Source organism: Haliotis cracherodii, unplaced genomic scaffold, assembly GCF_022045235.1.
Source record: "Haliotis cracherodii isolate W230 unplaced genomic scaffold, xgHalCrac1.p SCAF_7, whole genome shotgun sequence".
NCBI lineage: Eukaryota > Metazoa > Mollusca > Gastropoda > Lepetellida > Haliotidae > Haliotis > Haliotis cracherodii.
In genome coordinates this window covers 43,943,603-43,964,357 of record NW_027266330.1, presented here as the reverse complement: position 1 = coordinate 43,964,357, position 20,755 = coordinate 43,943,603, and the positions used below count along the sequence as shown (strand labels likewise).

The following is a 20,755-nucleotide window of genomic DNA, read 5'->3' as shown; positions in this document are numbered from 1 at the left end:
AGAATCAAACACTTCTGGTTCGCTTTCCTAATCTCGGAGCACACAATGTGTTAGTTCCAGGAACTACCCGACTATCATTTACAATTATTTTAAATTCTGCCAACGTTAACAGGGAGCTCGTTCAGAACATAGGTCATGCGATTGTTAAGAAAATCACGATTAAAATTAGCGGCAATGAAGTTTTGAGTATTGATGACAGCTATGTACACTTCTGTTACATGGATCTCTGGAGAACGACTAAAGAACGGGAAAACTTACAGTACCAAGGTATTTGTAATCAGATCACATTGAGACTGCGTGTAGATGCTTCTAGTGGTGATAGTACCGTCGTAGAAGATAAGGCTGTTGCTGATGCATTAGTTAACCGATTCTATATTCCGCTTGACTTTGAATTACTAGATAGTCACATTCCCTTCTATCAAGCATTCCTAGGCGATAGGTTAGAATAAGAACTCACTTTTAATGACTACAGCAGAGTAATCTTAAGTCACTGGGGATGAAACGGCTAGCTATTCTATTGACAATATCTCACTGGAGTACGATATGATAACAGATCCTGAATTAGCCAGACAAATTCGTAACCAGTATACCGGAAGTTTAGCCATTTTGTACGATCGCGTGTTTTGACACTGAAAGATCACCAGGAATAAACTCCGTTCCTGTCTCCGCAGCCCCAATTCAAGGCGGGGGATAACACATCTGAATCCTTACAGGTTGCTAGAAATGATCTCAGTGAATCAGATTCCCACGCCTTGTGTTGTCTAAACATGAGGACGTTTAATTAATTGACTTGTGTTTGTTCACTTAGAATAAATTTTGGTTGGCATATATAGTGTTATTTGGTCAACTCAGTTGCTGGGCTAGCTGTGCCACTCACACCCTATGGAAACCTTTAACATTCAGGTCTTCTGGAGTTTTGCTTTCTTAGCACTGAAAAGTCAAGCATTTCAAAGAGACAATTCACTGAAAATATACCCCAATCTCAGAAAAGCAATTTCGGCTGACTGTCATATTTGAGCTATCATTACTGGTGCTGTTAGGGATCATCATAAAGTCCTCTGGAGCCAAATATTGTCTTAGTCCACTTCAAACAATATGTACCTACCAAACATGTGCTGCTGTGTCATACATCTTCTTGTGCTCCTTGCTTAACTCTGACTGGACTGTCACAAACTGAAACATAAAAAAAATACATGTATCACAAGACTGTCTGATGTGTAGCCTCCATGTTTTGTTTGTTTGTTTGTTGTTTAACACTGCTCTCAGCAATATGACGGCGGTCTGTAAATAATCAATGTCACAAGACAGTCTGATGTGTAGAATACATTTATGTCACAGGACTGTCTGTGTAGCCTGCATGTGTGTTACAAGACTGTCTGGGTAGCCTGCATGTGTGTCACAAGACTGTCTGTGAAGCCTGCATGTGTATCACAAGACTGTCTGTGTAGCCTACATGTGTCACAAGATTATGTGTGTAGCCTACACGTGTGTCAAAAGACTGTCTGTGTAGCCTGCATGTGTGTAGCCTGCATGTGTGTAACAAGATTATGTGTGTAGCCTACATGTGTGTCACAAGATTATGTGTGTAGCCTACATGTGTGTCACAAGACTGTCTGTGTAGCCTACATGTGTGTCACAAGACTGTCTGTGTAGCCTACATGTGTGTCACAAGATTATGTGTGTAGCCTACATGTGTGTCACAAGACTGTCTGTGTAGCCTACATGTGTGTCACAAGATTATATGTGTAGCCTACATGTGTGTCACAAAATTATGTGTGTAGCCTACATGTGTGTAACAAGACTGTCTGTGTAGCCTGCATGTGTGTCACAAGACTGTCTGTGTAGCCTACATGTGTGTCACAAGACTGTCTGTGTAGCCGATGTGTGTCACAAGACTGTCTGTGTAGCCTACATGTGTGTCACAAGACTGTCTGTGTAGCCGACATGTGTGTCACAAGACTGTCTGTGTAGCCTGCATGTGTGTCACAAGACTGTCTGTGTAGCCGACATGGGTGTCACAAGACTGTCTGTGTAGCCTGCATGTGTGTCACAAGACTGTCTGTGTAGCCGACATGTGTGTCACAAGACAGTCTGTGTAGCCTGCATGTGTGTCACAAGACTGTCTGTGTAGCCTGCATGTGTGTCACAAGACTGTCTGTGTAGCCTACATGTCTGTCAGAAGATTATGTGTGTAGCCTACATGTGTGTCACAAGATTATGTGTGTAGCCTGCATGTGTGTCACAAGATTATATGTGTAGCCTACATGCGTGTCACAAAATTATGTGTGTAGCCTACATGTGTGTAACAAGACTGTCTGTGTAGCCTGCATGTGTGTCACAAGACTGTCTGTGTAGCCTACATGTGTGTCACAAGACTGTCTGTGTAGCCGATGTGTGTCACAAGACTGTCTGTGTAGCCTGCATGTGTGTCACAAGACTGTCTGTGTAGCCTACATGTGTGTCACAAGACTGTCTGTGTAGCCTGCATGTGTGTCACAAGAATATGTGTGTAGCCTGCATGTGTGTCACAAGACTGTCTGTGTAGCCTACATGTGTGTCACAAGACTGTCTGTGTAGCCTACATGTGTGTCACAAGACAGTCTGTGTAGCCTACATGTGTGTCACAAGACTGTCTGTGTAGCCTGCATGTGTGTCACAAGACTGTCTGTGTAGCCTGCATGTGTGTCACAAGACTGTCTGTGTAGCCGACATGTGTGTCACAAGACTGTCTGTGTAGCCTGCATGTGTGTCACAAGACTGTCTGTGTAGCCTGCATGTGTGTCACAAGACTGTCTGTGTAGCCTGCATGTGTGTCACAAGACTGTCTGTGTAGCCTGCATGTGTGTCACAAGACTGTCTGTGTAGCCGACATGTGTGTCACAAGACTGTCTGTGTAGCCTGCATGTTTGTCACAAGACTGTCTGTGTAGCCTGCATGTGTGTCACAAGACTGTCTGTGTAGCTTGCATGTGTGTCACAAGACTGTCTGTGTAGCCTGCATGTGTGTCACAAGACTGTCTGTGTAGCTTGCATGTGTGTCACAAGACTGTCTGTGTAGCCTGCATGTGTGTCACAAGACTGTCTGTGTAGCCTGCATGTTTGTCACAAGACTGTCTGTGTAGCCTACGCGTGTCACAAGACTGTCTGTGTAGCCTACATGTGTGTCACAAGACTGTCTGTGTAGCCTGCATGTGTGTCACAAGACTGTCTGTGTAGCCTGCATGTGTGTCACAAGACTGTCTGTGTAGCCTACGCGTGTCACAAGACTGTCTGTGTAGCCTACATGTGTGTCACAAGACTGTCTGTGTAGCCGACATGTGTGTCACAAGACTGTCTGTGTAGCCTGCATGTGTGTCACAAGACTGTCTGTGTAGCCTGCATGTGTGTCACAAGACTGTCTGTGTAGCCTACGCGTGTCACAAGACTGTCTGTGTAGCCTACATGTGTGTCACAAGACTGTCTGTGTAGCCGATGTGTGTCACAAGACTGTCTGTGTAGCCTGCATGTGTGTCACAAGACTGTCTGTGTAGCCTACATGTGTGTCACAAGACTGTCTGTGTAGCCTGCATGTGTGTCACAAGACTGTCTGTGTAGCCTACATGTGTGTCACAAGACTGTCTGTGTAGCCGACGTGTGTGTCACAAGACTGTCCAATGTGGAGCCTGCATGTGTGTCTCACCTCTGCCTGTTTAAAGCTGAGGCCTCGTGACACGTACATTCCTGATGCCTTCATTTCCATAGCCAACATTTCAGCAACCCCTGGCCACACAAAATGCATGCTGATGATACCATTCAATCTTTTTGTCAAACATTATTTCATATTCTATTCTCAAAAACATTAGCCTTAAATGTTACACTGGTATTTTTATTTGGTCTTAAGGAAATACATCTGAACCTGGCCCATTACTAGCACCAACATACTACATACAACCAACATCTTACTTCTTTTGAGTCTTAATCTAAAACATACTTTGAAATGCCACCAAAATAATAGACTTTTTTAATTTCATGTGATGAATAAATCCAGGAACTGTCATACATTTGGTGCGAAATTTTGTTATTTTCCAGCACAAATTCAACAAACAACATTCCGCATAATAAGCTTCTGGGCAGTTTAATGCAGTTTCTTTGAGACCAACAGAAATATTGAACACTCAATAGATGTCCGTCAGTATGATCATAGTAGGAGGGATGAGATGGTCAAGGCCACATTCTGAGATACCTAATTTAACCAGCAGGTGTCCTTCATATTTTCATGGGGAATTACACCTGGCATACTACACTGACCAGACGAAGCACACATGCACTCCTACCTAAACCCTTCTTCTGAACTGATTCCATGAAATGTTCAAATGTTTTGAATGGTGCTCCATCTCCCCACAGTCCAAGTCTCTCCATAAATGCCTGAAATTAAGCCAAAGAAAACAGCATTATCACTATATATGCCCCCGCCATGCACGGGGCACATTGGAATTTTGTTTGTTCATATAGTAGTGAATAAAATTGAAGTTAATATTAGCTATAAAAACAAAGAGTCCTATCCTTGAAAAGAGAAAGGCACTGGGATGGCTTTTTGTCATGAGGAAATCTGGTTTTTGTACTTAGATAACCTTGCAAAGTTTAACTCATGTAACATCAATAGAAAATTTCCCATTGCAGACACTATGCACAAAATATAGAAAAATAACATGGATCAAGGGTCATAACTGTTAATGCACAAAATCTAAAAACATGTAGCAATGGATGTTACTCTGGAAAAACATAATTTATGGCACCTAGTTTTTTATCTTGATAAGTATTTCTTATATAAGCATGCAAAGTTTTATATGTAACTTCTGAAGTTTCTGAAAAAGGCGGTTCCCTCTGCAGACACTGCAGGGGAGAACATGTAGCAAGGGAAGTAACTCTGGAAAAACATAATTTATGGCACAAATGTTCAAACTGTCATCATAAGATAAGCTTGCAAACTTCCATTCATGTAACTATAGTACTTTCTGCACACACTATGCAGTAATAAAAATATATCAATCAAGGGCATTAACTGTGTACAAAAATGATAAAAGCCCCCATTTTCTAACTCATTCTTGACAAGAATATTTTTTATATGCATGCAAACTTTCATTCATGCAACTTCAGTAGTTTCTGAAAAAATGTGTACCAATTTCATGCAGTATGCACTAAGTTGAAAAGCATGGAACAAGGGCCATAACTCTGTAAAAAACTAATTAACTTTACCAGTAACATCAGTTTTTGAGAAAATTTCTCCTTTGTGAAGCAGACGGACAACTCCGTTCCTATATCCCCCTCCACAATTCATGGCAGGGGGTAAAAAACATTTAAAAGGATGAAAGTGACATTGGTGCTGGTGGTGTATTGTTACAGGAAGAATGACATTGATCATCTTGTTACTTTGTAAAGAAATTGGACAAGCACCAAAAGAATTGAGAAAGAGACCCAAGCCAAGATTTTGTCATTGCAACATTTTGAGGTTTATTTCGGAACAACAGTGTATTCCATTGGAGTGTTCACTAATCACAACTGCCGATGTTTCTTCACAAGATAAAAATCAAAACTTATGGAATAGTAAGGTGGAGTATGTCTTTGCAAGAGTTAAACTTTCTTCTCTTGAAGGAGAGTGTTTTGTGGCAGGATATATATATATTGTTTTAGGAAGTGTTGATTGTTAGCGAAAGCAAAATGAGTGAGGCTCTCATACAATATATATACCTACTACCTCCCTATATAAGAGCGAGATGAGGGCATTTCCAGGCCTTTTAGAACCTGGGCCTAGATTTTCGAAACGATCGTAGCCCTAAACTTGTTGTAAATTTATCGTAAGGAAATTGTAGGCTATCATAGCCAAAAGATATCTTAAGATTGTCGTAAATCTAAGATAGCTCCATACCTGTCGTAAGTTTATTTTATCTTCATCTAAGATGGCGGCATACTTTTCGATAGATATTTTGCCGAACAATTAGTCTGCTTTACGTTCAAACATTCACATTTCATTTTGTTAAACTGTGTGATTCAAATTGACACTTCGAAAACACAAAGAACTCATCAAAGATTTCACGTAAAAAATGTTCTTAATCGACAGCGATCCACATAACTGTGGAGTTGATAGCATACAATATATTTATATCTGAGCCCATGCTGAAGAAGTGTGAAACAACATACACTAGTGCCTAGAAGTTCATTCCCCTTACACGCATGGGCAACGCGTTACGCAACCAGTGTGCATCAGGTTGGTCACTCGTGTGGAACCCGTCCGCCACGCGTGTGATACCCGTGTGCAACGCGTGACACACTCATTAGAGGGGGAACAAACTTTTGACCAAAGGAGGACCCGTGTTAAGCTGAACTTGGAGGTGGTAACAAGGAGAGAAAATTCTGTTATCCTGACGAAAAATGGTAATACACATGTATTTGCTAATGTCTCCTTTCTTTATGTGATTTTGTGGGAATAACATGAATACTGTTGTGATTAAATAGATCTGTCTTGTTTTAAACGACCATTCCTTCTAAATCCGATGATGTTAAGAGAAAACATGGTCCTGGAACATGTTATTGCCATTGAAATGCTTTTATTGTGATTTGACATTAACCGTCTGTAGTACGACTTTCAGTGATAATATGTATGAGGTTTGGCGGCGCATTGTTTTTATTGGACCCTTATTACTTTATGATGACTTGGACTCTTTACCTCAGCTCCATAGCCGTGAGGCTGGAAAAGAGCAGCATGTAATTAATGAGGGTGGGTTATATCATTGAGGATACACTTTAGGGAGAGAATACTAATTACCGTACTACAGGAAGAGACCTGTAGACGTAAGCGCGGGGTTGTGTTTTAGCTGGTCGTTCGATAATGGCCGCCAGGAGAAGTAAACAGTGAGCTTTGACTGCGTCATCTAAAATAAATAATAAGGTACAGCAGTGTTATTTTCACGGGTCTGTTGATTAAACTCCCAGCGCTACTGTCAATGTATCTTCTACTTGATCCTTGATACATCATTTTGGCATTCACAATATATAGTATTTAAACGTACAAAGGAGCACTGATCTAAAGCAATTCTGCGGGAGTAGTTGTTGCCTGTGCATTACTGTATTTTCCCAGTGAGTACCCGGATGATATAGCAGAAATCTAGACTTGTTCGCGACCTGTGCTCGCCATTCGTAAGCGCATTTTTATTGATAGTAGGACGTATGGTCACATTGATCAACAAAAATGAAATACAGCTTATTTTACCGTGTGAAATTTATTAAATGCCTAAATATTCAGTTATTTTACAAATTAACTGAAAAATATGTCCATCTTTATTAATATGATAACGAATTCCAAATATTTGTATATGTTTAATATCATCACCAAGTACAGTTCTGTATTGTTTGGCTTCTTTTCTTAGCATAATTAATATATTGTGATGTGTTTAAGCTCTTCTGATCGTCTTTATCATTTTTAGTCAGTCGGTTAAATAAATGGACAGATTATTCAGTCAATTTGTAAAATGATTAGATATTTAGATATTTAATAAACTGCCTGAGTGAATCATACTTTACACATTGACTGTAACATATACACGCTTACAAAAGAAAATACTTGTGAAAACAACGTCTATCGCGCATCGAAAAACTTCCCAACCAAATGGAAAGGAACAAGAATGATTCTGTTCAAAGCTGCAGCGAATGAATGAAAACAAAATACAAATATCATTATAACAACCTACCAAAGTTATAATGTATCCGTGAATATCAACATAAAGGAACAATATCCATTGCGTCTGCAGCTGTACAAAAATACTTATTCGATGTCAAATGTCTCTGTGAGAATCAAATACTTTAATAATAATTATTTGGAAACAATATTTGGAATATATATGAAATATATTAAAATATTTAAATATATCTTTTTTTGAACGTTATTTAAATGTATCGGATATTATAACCCGTGTTCGTTTCTTAACTGATCACTTAGTTTGTTTCAGTTGTTTCACATAGGTGCCAAGTCAGCTGAGAAAGCCATGTGACAACTATATTTATAATGTCCACGGTTCTTAAAAACATCCATTCAGTTCGATAACAATGAAACAACCAGTCAGTGTGTTATCGGTTACCCTTTGAACAAAATATGTTGTTTTTACATCTGAACTTCACGCCATGATATGAGTGTGTTTCCTAGGTTTAGTAAACCTACCTTCACATGTAAACACTTACTTTTGACATATCCACTGTGCAAGATAACAGTCATTAATCAATCAATGTATTTTCTGTTAATCCTTCGATGTCTGGGAATGATCCGTTGATTTACAAAAAAAAGTAAATCAACTGATCATTCATCTCTTGCTGGGCTGCCACGTGCATATTACATAACACACATTTCACCTCACTTCAAACCTGGATTTAGATTGAATAATTACCCCAGACACAATAAATGCCAAATGGGAACCTTTGTCAGGTAATCTAAGCGGTGCTACCACTAATTGTACCTGTAATAAATTCATTAACTGAGCATCAAGTGAATGACGACAAATACACAAGTGTAGGGTTATACGAGAAAACGTGGATGACAACAAGGGAGTAGTAATCGTATTATCGACGCAAGCCGAAATCTGAAAATGATTTCACTGCATGGATACTTTTTTCAGTATTAAACTATAACCATCTGGGGTATTTCCAAATGACGACATCCGATGAGCTCCGCCGTTCTTTTTGTCTGTTTGTTTAGGCTGAAGAAATTAATTAACATGCGCCCTTTGTCAAAATCTTTATAGATCACAGTTAACCAATCAGTGTTTATGCAAAAATGCGTAAAACAAATATTGCCTCCAGCCTCCAAGTTTATTTAGCTGTCCTTGCAGACGGTAGCCCTGTCTCTGGGCACGCTCAGTTGCGTTGTGTATCATCCGGGTACTCACAGGGGAAAAAACAATAACAAAGGCAACAACCAGTCCGGGGAATTGTGTTAGATCAGTGCCCCTTTAAGAAGAGTCATGTTTGTAGAACTGCTTAACTACTGCAATGTTATATCATTTTTAGACCATACCCATGTGTGTAGAAATACACAGTGTTTCTGATATTATCGTATTTTTGGACAGGTATAGAAAAGGTGAATTGCATCTTCAAGGTGATATCCACAAGTGCAGTCTGGTATGTCTGATACATGTCGTCTAAACTTATCAACGTTTAAGTCACTGCAGCCGAGCCTAAGGCGACAGAGGACAATTTGGCATGATCTATGAAAATATTTGAAGTCAAAATTATTAATAATTGCATCAGAACGATTAATTAAGGATTTGATTTCTTTTAATGAGCGAGCATTAGTTACTTCATCGGATAGAGGGTTCCGCAGGTTGATCATATCCAGAAGAAATGATTAAGCACAGGTCTGTGTTCTGCATTTGATTGTTTGTATGTTGAATCTATTTCTAAGGTTATATTTGTTGTTATCAGAGAATTGAATATACACTTTTCAAATATTTTGGCTAAGCAACTTGTGAGTGCTACAGGTCTATAATTTGAGCATTCATGTTCATCGCTGACACTGACACCGCATCAGCCCGGCAGTGGACTTGACACAGTTATTTGCCCACCGATTATATAACTCCTACAGTCAGGGTGGGGTGGTTTTTCAAAGCGAAACGGACGACCCCATATGTTATCTAATAAATGCTGTGCGGCGTCTTTGATCTTGCCTCCAACCATACACCTAATAGTAGTAAACATCGATCAGGATGGCCTGGAAATAAACACAATTCTGTCTTGTTGACAAGGAACCAAATCACCTGTCAAGCATTTTTGTTATGTATGTGTGCCCAGTGTATCCACAATTAACTAGAATGCTTCATATCCACAAATATATATAGAAAATAGATATTTGCTCACAGCAAATATTCATTTGCTTAATTGCATCAGTGTGGTTTATCAAAACATGTACAATGCTTTCTTACGCTTGGTGAGCCAGACTGAAATTGAACATTAGGATAACATCAGCAGGGATAAAAGAGGTCATACCAAAGAACTTTATTTACTAGTGGAAAAGTCAGACATTCCGATCAACCACTACAAGGCCCACCCGGATCTCCAGGCTGACCAGGTCAACACCCCAAAGGAACATCTCTACGCCAAACAAGGAGTCCCTTTCGTCATGGTGCACAAGAAGGGGGAACAGGACACCGAGTAAGACATCACAAACTACACAGACTTGTACCACTTATTCCAGAACCACTTCGTCTCCAATACCGCCGTCCTCCTTGCCAAGAGTCTCTACCAGAATCCCGACCCCCAGGAAGAGAAGCTGACCAAGAGACTACTACAAGGATACCACCGCTAGACTTCTAAGCCACACATGCTCGCCAGCCGACGCCATGCCTTCCTACGCTTGACCCCCCACCCCCACCCCCACCCCCACCCCCATACCCAGGCCAAAACTTTTCCATATTATTGAATATTCTTTTATCACCCACTCCCACCAAGCCAAACCCCACCCCCCTTAACTTTATTAGAATAGGCTTTAAACTTATATTTTTTGGGGGGGTTGCACTTCTTTATTTAATCATTACGCTTTTTTACCCCAATAGTATAAGTGCTTCCCCGTGTGCAAGATACGCTTAAGTCGGAAAGCGCACGTTAAATCTCCGAGGTACCTACCTACCAGAACTTTATTTGCTGTTCTAGTCATACATAAATATATGTAAGTTACGTACATGGGGAGGCTAGATTATTTACAGCTTACAACAATATAGTACAAATATTATGTTCATTAAAAGAAAACGTTGATAGATCTATAGCACACTTTTTGTACTATTAAACAAACTGTGGACTTTTAAGACATTTTCGTTTATTGTAATAACATCTAGCTAACAAATCATGTCTATCTCTGAAATCCAAAAGCATAGTTGCTGTCAAACCTAAAAAACATATTCAGGGAGGTCAGTTTTGACTTGCCAAGCACCATAAGGTGAGTTTATTTTTAAACCGTCAAAAGCGATTGTCCCTTCAATACTAGTATATGGCTGGAAGCTGTCTCTCGGACTGTTATGAGTTATGATGTATTTTATGATTTTGTGCAATGAAAACACGACAAAGGGTAAAGGAAACAACATTATTTTAATACACATTGGGATATATATGCTATATACAAGGGGGCTGCTCGGTCGCACACGGAATGTCCTGCGGACTGGGGTTAGTTCTAGGGCCGTGCTGGCCTGCTAGGATAGGGCTACCCTGCGGGTAGAGAGGTGTTGAAGAAAAGGAGCAGATTATTATTATTATTAGATTGAATGATAGGGGTACCCTGTATGGAATGTGAAATGGTGGCTGCACCAGACCAGGTAGGTAAGGAATTTTTGGGGGCCCCAAGCCATGTAATGCTGCTGCCTGAGGCATGCAATGGCTTGAGACGCCGAACTGTACCCTGCGGGTACAGAGATAGGGCTACCCTGCGGGTAGTGGGATAGGGCTACCCTGCGGGTATGGATGTGAACTGGTGGCTGTGCCGGACCAGGTAGGTAAGTGTCCTGCGGACGGGGGTTAGTTGTAGTGCTACCCGGCGGGTAGAGAGATAGGGCTAGCCTGTGGGTATGGATGTGAACTGGTGGCTGTGCCGGACCAGGTAGGTAAGTGTCCTGCGGACGGGGGTTAGTTGTAGAAATACCCTGTGGGTAGTGCAATAGGGGTACCCTGCGGGTATGGATGTGAACTGGTGGCTGCGCAGGACCGGTAGGTTAGTGTCCTGCGGACGGGGATTAGTTCTAGAAATGTTTAAACCAAGCAGCCCCAAGGTGGTGAAGGGGTGGATGGAGGGTACCAAATTGACTTGACAGAACAATGGTTAAACGGCAAGATGGAACCTGAGAGGAATTTACATAAATACACATGTGATGTCATTCCTTCACACTGCGCATGCCCGGTAGTGAAAGATATCATGGGAGTATATAAGAAATTAATCTACATGGATGTTGGTTTACGATAACACGGCTATGGGAGAATAATACTAAAACAAGGTCAATTGGCCTGACTAGAGTGATAAAAAACATTGTAACAATTTAAGAGATTAACTGAGAGCGAGACCACCGGAAGTGGTAGTGTAAACAAACTGCCGTACGAGCACATGGCAAAGGATACAATTAAATATACCAGTGGTGTGTGGTAAAGTAAAGGCGTTAGGGTTGAGATACTACAGGATGAACTGCACAAACAAAAATATTAAATTCACATTTTGTGCAATGAAAACACGACAAAGGGTAAAGGAAACAATATAATTTAATACACATTGGGATATATATGCTATATACAAGGGGGCTGCTCGGTCGCACACGGAATGTCCTGCGGACTGGGGTTAGTTCTAGGGCCGTGCTGGCCTGCTAGGATAGGGCTACCCTGCGGGTAGAGAGGTGTTGAAGAAAAGGAGTTCATTATTATTATTATTAGATTGAATGATAGGGGTACCCTGCGGGTATGGAATGTGAACTGGTGGCTGCGCCAGACCAGGTAGGTAAGGAATTTTTGGGGGCCCCAAGCCATGTAATGCTGCTGCCTGAGGCATGCAATGGCTTGAGACGCCCAAACAAGGTTGTGTACAACCGAGTGCCCCCAAAGATGAGTAAGATACATGATCACAAAACCTGATAACTGCGAACTAATACGAATATGGCACAGAATCTGTATTGTAGATTAGGGTCCACATAACGACAGCTGTGCGTGAAGCAGAGTCTCTTCTAAAGTTCTAATATATCTCTGAATTCCAGCGACCCATAGTCTTAATTAGGTGGTCCTCCACCCGGGCGCTAGCTGCGGTGGTGGCAGCACCGTTTCGGAACGAGTGCCCACTATAATTGTTTGAGTTAAAACCGGCCCTAGTCAGCACTTTGCTGAGCCAGGACAGAAACAATGCCCGTGTGATGGGCTGGTGTTTAGCGTCCACAAATAGTGCATCCTCACTAGAAGCTTGCTGAAGAGTTCTGGTATAGAAGAGCTTCCTCAAACTTGAGAACGGGCACAAGCGACTATTAGAAAACAATATTATGGGGACGCCTACTCGAAATGGATCCGTCTTGGAAGCTTTCAGCAGGATAGTGCACTTTCTCTTAGCGAAGTCAAACTTGATGTCACTCAAACAAATGTTAGCACGGGGATCAAACCTGGCAGCACACGTGATTTCTCCACATCTGAGAAACCCGAAGGAGACAGTTAAGCACATGCATTCCATTACAAGGTCATTTAACGGTCCAAGTACTCCTGCACGCAGTGTACACACGATTCGCGCCAACACTGTGTAGGTGATGGGAGGTCATTTTCTTGGAGTAGGGGCTTGCAACTTCTTGTAACCTCTCATGATGGACTGCAGTCTGTTCAACGCTCCGGATCCACGATGGTCGAATATTGTGGTAATGCCACGTTGCAGGTAAAAGAACCTCACCCCAGCTAAGTAGGTCTTAACAGTGACATGTTTCAACTGCAGCACGCCATAACAATGTGCAATGAAGTACTGTAAATATACCTCGTTCACAGGAGGGAGTCTGTGATAGAACATGGTTTGAAACAGTCCGAAAGTCAGCAAGAACTTTATATAACAGGTCATTCCAGTCGAATAGGCGATCTCAGTACCCTTGCTGACGACCGCGGACCACAGTCTGTTGAGATGCGCATTTAGGGCCACATTACTTGCAATCTGGGGGGGCACTGGAGTGGGTGTGGTTGAGCATGTGGCGCCAGGGCTTGGAACTTGGTGATCTGCAAACGAGAGTGAATCAGCAATGTTATTATCTGAGCCAGGTACGTGATGGGCCAATACCACAAAGTTGTTGACTGCTGCTGTCCAAGTGAGTCGGCGCATGAGGGACATGATACCTTTACATTAAGATCTACCCTTCTTGATGATGAACACGGTAGCCTGATTATCACAATGAAAGAGCACACGCTTTTTCTCCCAGAGATGACCCAAGAGAATAGCTGCCATGACGATCGGGTAGAGATCCATGAAGGCCATAGACAATTCACCGGACATACTACATAGCACTTCCTCCAACCATTTTTCAGCGAACCAGGCACCTTGGTAATAGCCCCCGTGCCCCTCTGTAGCCGCCGCATCAGTGAAAAGCTCAATGTCTGGGGTAGGTGAGATGTGGAGGTCGTGGAAGAGGGAAATACCATTCCATTCTATCAAGAACTTGTTCCACATAGCTAAATCTTTTCTACAATCGCCTGACAAGCTAACATGGTGATGCAACTTGTCAACAGTTGTGGAAAGTTCGATCAAGTAGGAGACAAACGTCCTGCCTGGCACGATCACTCTGCAAGCGTAGTTCAAGTGTCCGAGCAGGGAGAGAAGTTCTCTCTTGGTGCAACTTCTCTTTGTGGAGTATCTGCCAAGGAGCTCTGCTATGCGTTGCAGTTATCTTGAGGTAACCTAGCAGTCATAAGATTTGAGTCAAGAATGATGCCTAAATACTCGATCTCTGTAAGGGGTCCCTGTGTCTTATGGAGAGCTAGTGGAATGTTGAATCTCTTGAAGAGAGACAGTATAGTGCTCATGGTCGATTCAGCGTTGTGGCCTGGAGGGTCAATGACTAGGAAGTCGTCCAGCAGGTGTAGCACATGAAGGAAGTCATGATTGTGTTTCAGAATCCAGCAAATGGCCTGGGACAGAGTGTCAAATATTTTGGGGCTAGATCGCGACCGAAGGCTAGCCGGGTGTAGAAATAGTACAGTCCTTCCCACTTGAACCCCAAATATGGTCAGTATTCAGGGCTTAATGGAATCTGCTTGAAGGCATCAGTTATATCTGCCTTACACATGAGGGCCCCTCTTCCAAGCTGAATAATGATAGAAATGGCATGATCAAGTGTTACGTAGGAAAGAGAACAGGATGTCTTGTCGATTAGTTGGTTGATGCTAGGGACGGTATCGTCATCATGGGGGGCCGATAAGTCCAATATCAAACGTTTCTTCCGAGAATATTTCCCCTCGGCAAGGCCAAGTGGACTAACCCTGTATGTGTCATAGGGAGACTCCTCGAAAGGCCCGATAACGTACTGCTTGGCACATTCTTTACTGACAGCTGCGGACACATCCACTGGATTTCTCCTGGCACTAAGGTTGTTGCGGCATTCCACTGTCGATTTAGGCATAGAGTCTAACATTGGATTGAATCCTGTCTCCAGGACAGAAATGAGATAATCGAAGAAACACTTGTCTGGGTGAAATTGTAAGTCCGCTTTTAATCTCTCAATGTTAATAGGTGTTAGCGTCAATGTCTGCTTAGTACTTGCTCTGTCTAAGGCATAGTGTAGTCAATCCTTCTGCACTTTCTAGCACTGTGTCTTGCCGTGCTTTCTTGAATGGCAAATGAGGCAGGTATGTATGAAAGGACACTGTTGGCGGCTGCAGCCGCTATCATTAAAGTTGTTACAGATCTCTTGTCCATCACGTCTAACGCGAGGTCTACCTCTTGAGTCTATGTGCGTGGCATTACTGTCCACATTTCGTCGGTCATATGAAACATGTCTGTCTTGAGGCCTGACAATTGGTCGTCGAGCTGTAGCTATACTCGGGCAGACGTCGGTGCCGTGGGTTACACTTTGACACATCGCCCTAAGGAACACAGGCTGTAGAGTTTTGAGTCTCTCATGTCCCATCGAATAATCTGCTTTTGCCTCAAAAGCTGCCACACGAGCTGCGAAAAGTTTGTGGTAGTCGTAGTAGCATGTCTCGCCGTACTGAATAGCAAGTTCGATCACAGTCTGCTCGTGGCCATCTAGCTGTTTCCTTTTGGCATCATTGTTCTCACAATAAATGTCTTTGTAAATACCGAATGCCTGGAAAAACTCTCCAAGTGTCAGTGTCCTATTCGTCCTGGGGTCATCTTTGAGCGAGTATACATTCCCCTCGAATTCAGTTACTCTAGTATCCAAACTGTCCTGGTTAGGTAATGTCAACAAAGCCAAATTAACATATTTACCTTCCTGGATCTTTTTCCTTAAGGTGGGGGACACTGTGTGGATATGAGGTAAGGAGTCTGATGGAACCTCTGTTGAGTTGCTAGCGGGGGTCAGGAGAGAATACCACTCAGGGTATTCGATGTAGGGTGGCCTAGTAGAGGCATTGCGCTGAGCCCTGTGGTTGTGATCAGTTGTCTAAGTTCGGCAATTTCCTTTTGCAATCCAGCCACCGAGGGGATCACAGGGACTGAATCTGCGAAGCTAGATACATCAGGCTGGGGAGTTGTTGGATAGACTGATGAACTGGTAATGGTACCCGGCAGGTTAGTGTTGTGATTGCTGCTTGGCAAGTCTTGTTGACACTCGGAAACGGAAGCCATGGTGTTTGTCGTCTCTATTATCATGGTTATGGGAGGTGACATGGAATTCCCTTGGTTGTTTTCAGTATACAGCTGGAACAGCAGCCGTCTGTTCCACGATGCAGGCACGCTGACACCTTGACTGGCGAGACGAAGTCGAAGGTCAGCTATAGTGAGATAAGGAGCATTCTTAGTTCTGGGCATGCTGCGGTGGTCGCCATCTTGGTTTGGGTCAAGGGTCGCCTCGTTTACCCTAGCAGTACTTGTGTTGAGACTAGCAGATCTGCCGCGACGTATGGAAGTCCTGTCAGCCATTTCAAAGCATAAGGCTGTAAAGAATCCCTCTGCTGACACGGATGAAGATTGCAGATGGATAAGAAGTCGAATGGTGGTGTTACCAAATTGACTTGACAGAACAATGGTTAAACGGCAAGATGGAACCTGAAAGGAATTTACATAAATACACATGTGACGTCATTCCTTCACACTGCGCATGCCCGGTAGTGAAAGATATCATGGGAGTATATAAGAAATTAATCTACATGGATGTTGGTTTACGATAACACGGCTATGGGAGAATAATACTAAAACAAGGTCAATTGGCCTGACTAGAGTGATAAAAAACATTGTAACAATTTAAGAGATTCACTGAGAGCGAGATCACCAGAAGTGGTAGTGTAAACAAACTGCCGTACGAGCACATGGCTAGGGATACAATTAAATATACCAGTGGTGAGTGGTAAAGTAAAGGCGTTAGGGTTGAGATACTACGAGATGAACAGCATATAATGACATGGATGGTATAATCATTGCACAAACAAAAATATTAGATTCACATATTACTGGGGAATGTTCAAATTAGTAACTGTCATTTAATCCAACGTTCTAACTGTCAACTGTCTCAACAGGACCATAGGTTTGGTTATTTATCTCCTCCCTGTCTCTATGTCTTAAGTTGTTAATCGGTAACTGCGGTCCTAATGTATCAACTTATTCATCTATTGTTGCAAACTTGACTGATTTAAAAATATCTAATTGATCATGAACTACTCAGTCAGTCAAGCACCTGTATCAGAATTGTAAAACCAGCCATGTTTCATGTAGTCCCCAAATCTGGTAATTATTTCTTCGCAATATCACTGAAAAATGCCGATGGAACGTGACATATAAATTTACTCACAGACAATATATTTTTCGTGAGAGTGAAGCACAATTTTATTAAAGTTTTATTAACAATTTCATAAACTATAATAATATTAATATTAAAATTCATCATCACTTGCCAAGTTTATGAAAATGTCACCAGTTGGGAGATGTCGCAGATAAACAAGGATTCAAACTAAGTTTGATCGTCTTTGACACTGAGGTTTAACCCCACTTTGCCAGCAAACTGCAGCAGATTAACAGTGAGTGAGCATTGTTACTATGTTTATACAAGAAAAGATGTCATGCCAAAAACGCTCACAGTAGTTAGTGAGTAAACTCACGACCTGTCATGATCTGGTTGAGTGACTTCCTCCAATCAAAGTGAAAGGATTACCCACAGAGAAAGAAAGGATTAAAGTCACCCACAAATCTTATACAAACCCCTCTCATCCAAAACTTAATAAACCAAAATATCAGCCCCAAAAACCAAGCTCTAGCTCGCAAACACCCCTTGCTTACTCCAATATCCCAAAGAATAACAAACTACCTCAATGAACACCAAATTAAAAATCTTGAACAAAACTGCAAACAATCAAATATCTTCACCCCTAAACTTAAAATACCCAAAATAGACACAACACTAGCTAGCCAAATAAATAAACAAACCGAACCAAACATAGCTAAAACCACCACACTAGCATACATACACGAAAATTGGCCAAATTGGTGTCACATTTACACGGACGGATCTTCAGATCCGACCTCCAAACACACAGGTTTCGGAGTCCATACCACACAACCAACTAAAACCACACAATCCTTTTGACTCCCAAACAACCAATCAATATTCACGGCAGAACTAATGAGCATGGCCTCAGCCCTCCATAATTAAGAATCCAAAAAACAAAAAAAATCCTAAGACTTACCGACTCTCTAAGTGGACTGCAAGCCCTCCAAAACAAAAATACCAAAAACCGACCTAAATTAATAAAATCAAATACTTAAAAGCTCCAACGACCTAACTAAGGCAGGCAAACAAATATCCTTCTTGTGGATACCCGCCCACGTAGGAATATATGGTAATGACAACGCCGATAAGGCAGCTAAACTATCCCTCAAAATCCCAGAAATAAGCTTAAACTTACCCATCTCAAAAATCAGAAATTAAAAGCGTAAACAAGCAAAAAATCACCAGAAAATGGCATAATCTATATCTAAACTCAAATAGCCAAATCAAAAAAGTACTCAGCAAACCACTAACCAAACCAAAAATTCTCCATCCATCTAAAAAAATCGACAGAGTAATCACTAAACTCCAAACAGGACACACCAACCTAAATAACCACCTAAAAAAATTTAAAAAACACACTACAGGTAACTGCCCACATTGCAAACAACCAGAAACCCCAGAACATGCACTCATCCACTGCACTCACTACCTAACACATCGAACCGCATTACAAACCACCCTCAATCTAAACAAGGCTCTCACTCTAGAAGCAATACTAAACCCACAAAATAAACTAGAAAACTTCAAGGCCTTAGGCGTATTCTTAATCAAAACGGAACTAATAAAACGCATCTAAAAACACTATAATCTACCAAATCAAAATCACATAAACAAACAAACATCCACCATACCCAGCTCCCTTAGTTCTCCTCCCCAACCCCATTGGCATCTATTCCAAATGTCAAAATTCCCAAATTCTATATAAGCAACCCCTAAAGCCCCCTCTCGGGTTGCACACACCACTTTCGCCCCTTTCGGAAACATATTAAATGGCCTGGCCGGGCCCGTGTGCGAAATACGCATCAGTCGGAAAGCGAAAGTTAAATCTCCAAAGTAAGTAAGTAAGTAAGTAAGTAAGTTATCCTAACGTAGTACTCCAACTTCTAAATGCCTATCAAAGAAGGATTAAAATCCTAAAGATATCCTATCTACGTGGTATAGGTACTCACAACTTCTAATCATAAACAGTTACGTTTGGTATCCCCAGCAATACTCACTATGGTCATTGGGCAAATGTAAAAATCACAAACCCTAACGAGATTCTATCTACATGGTCACACCCGGTGATTGTGAAGATCTCAAATTCTATCAACAGTCAGAGAGCATGGCTGTTCATATTCATTTCAAACATCCTCTTATAATTAGTATAAAAGTGTCCCACACAAAACTTTCTTTTATTTATTCTTTCAAAATACAAAACAAAAAGTGGGGTGTGGGGAAATGGGACATATTCCTACGTAAAATAATGAGACATTAGTAGTGGTGACGGCTATATCATAATTGTACTGTCTAAAGCATAAATTTGGCGAACGAAAAACATTATATTTGCAATCAAGTGGAATGACTCATGTGGGCAAAATGAATATGTTCGCAATCCACAAACAATCATTATATTAATGGCGAACATTTACCAACCCGCGACAATCATGTCAACACGGGGGTTCCTCTAGCAATAAACTTGCATCTAAATTCACTACTGTTCTACTGTCGGCTAGCCACAATGGCTAGACTGGACCCTAGTGGAATGGTTCATGCCATAAAAGTCTAGCAACTGAACACTAATTAAGACGGGCCAACCTTGTATTTATGGTCTGGTGAACACAGCTCAATGGCCGCTCATTAACTCAAATTTCACATCTCACTGTTTTGTTTTATCTCACTATTCATTTGATAAATTTGTCAACTTCAACTGGAACCCGGTCCCGTGTTACACACGTGGCACACGCGTGTGCAACGAGTGACCCACGCGTGTGCAACGGGCTGCACACACATTGCACACGCGCTGCAAACCCGTTGCACCCGTGTCCAACGGGTGCTCAACCCGTGTGCAACCCGTTGAGAACCCGTGTCACACGCGTGTTACACGCGTTCTCAACGCGTGTTAGGGGAATAAACTTCTAGGCAGTAGTGTACCTTTCCCATTGGTTTCCCATTGTATTCACCCGGCGAGGCTTTGCTCAATGTTACAGTTTTCATAAAGCGCTGGCCGCTGTTATATTTTCTAGATCGCATTTGTGTCAATGCTTTAGTCTTTATTTTTGCAATTTATAAAATTATAACAATCTACATATGTAAAAAAAATTAATAAAGATTTCGCATCAGTTTTTACATCTAAAATCGTGTGGGACGAGCGATTTTAACAATTGAATTCTAACTATACAGTTTAGTATTTATTGACTTAACAAGGATATATATTAGATCAAATATTCGTATAGTATATTTAATATTTTTCTCGTAAAAGTAATTCTACTTTGTTTCGTTTTAAATACAATACCTAGGTTATCTATACTATTGAAAGACAAATAT

General features: G+C 41.5%; 1 protein-coding gene and 1 pseudogene across 1 annotated transcript in view; both read right to left on the bottom strand.

The window, feature by feature from the left end:
• LOC139447195 (uncharacterized) overlaps positions 1-20,755 on the bottom strand; it is a 467,168-nt gene that overhangs the window by 214,930 nt on the left and 231,483 nt on the right. The window contains exons 12-14 of the mRNA XM_071228411.1: positions 4,313-4,403; positions 3,679-3,758; positions 1,106-1,173 (exon numbers count right to left, since the gene is read on the bottom strand). Coding sequence (XP_071084512.1) covers positions 1,106-1,173; positions 3,679-3,758; positions 4,313-4,403 — 239 coding nt within the window. The remainder of the gene's footprint in view (positions 1-1,105; positions 1,174-3,678; positions 3,759-4,312; positions 4,404-20,755) is intronic.
• LOC139447836 (uncharacterized) lies at positions 12,721-14,175 on the bottom strand (annotated as a pseudogene).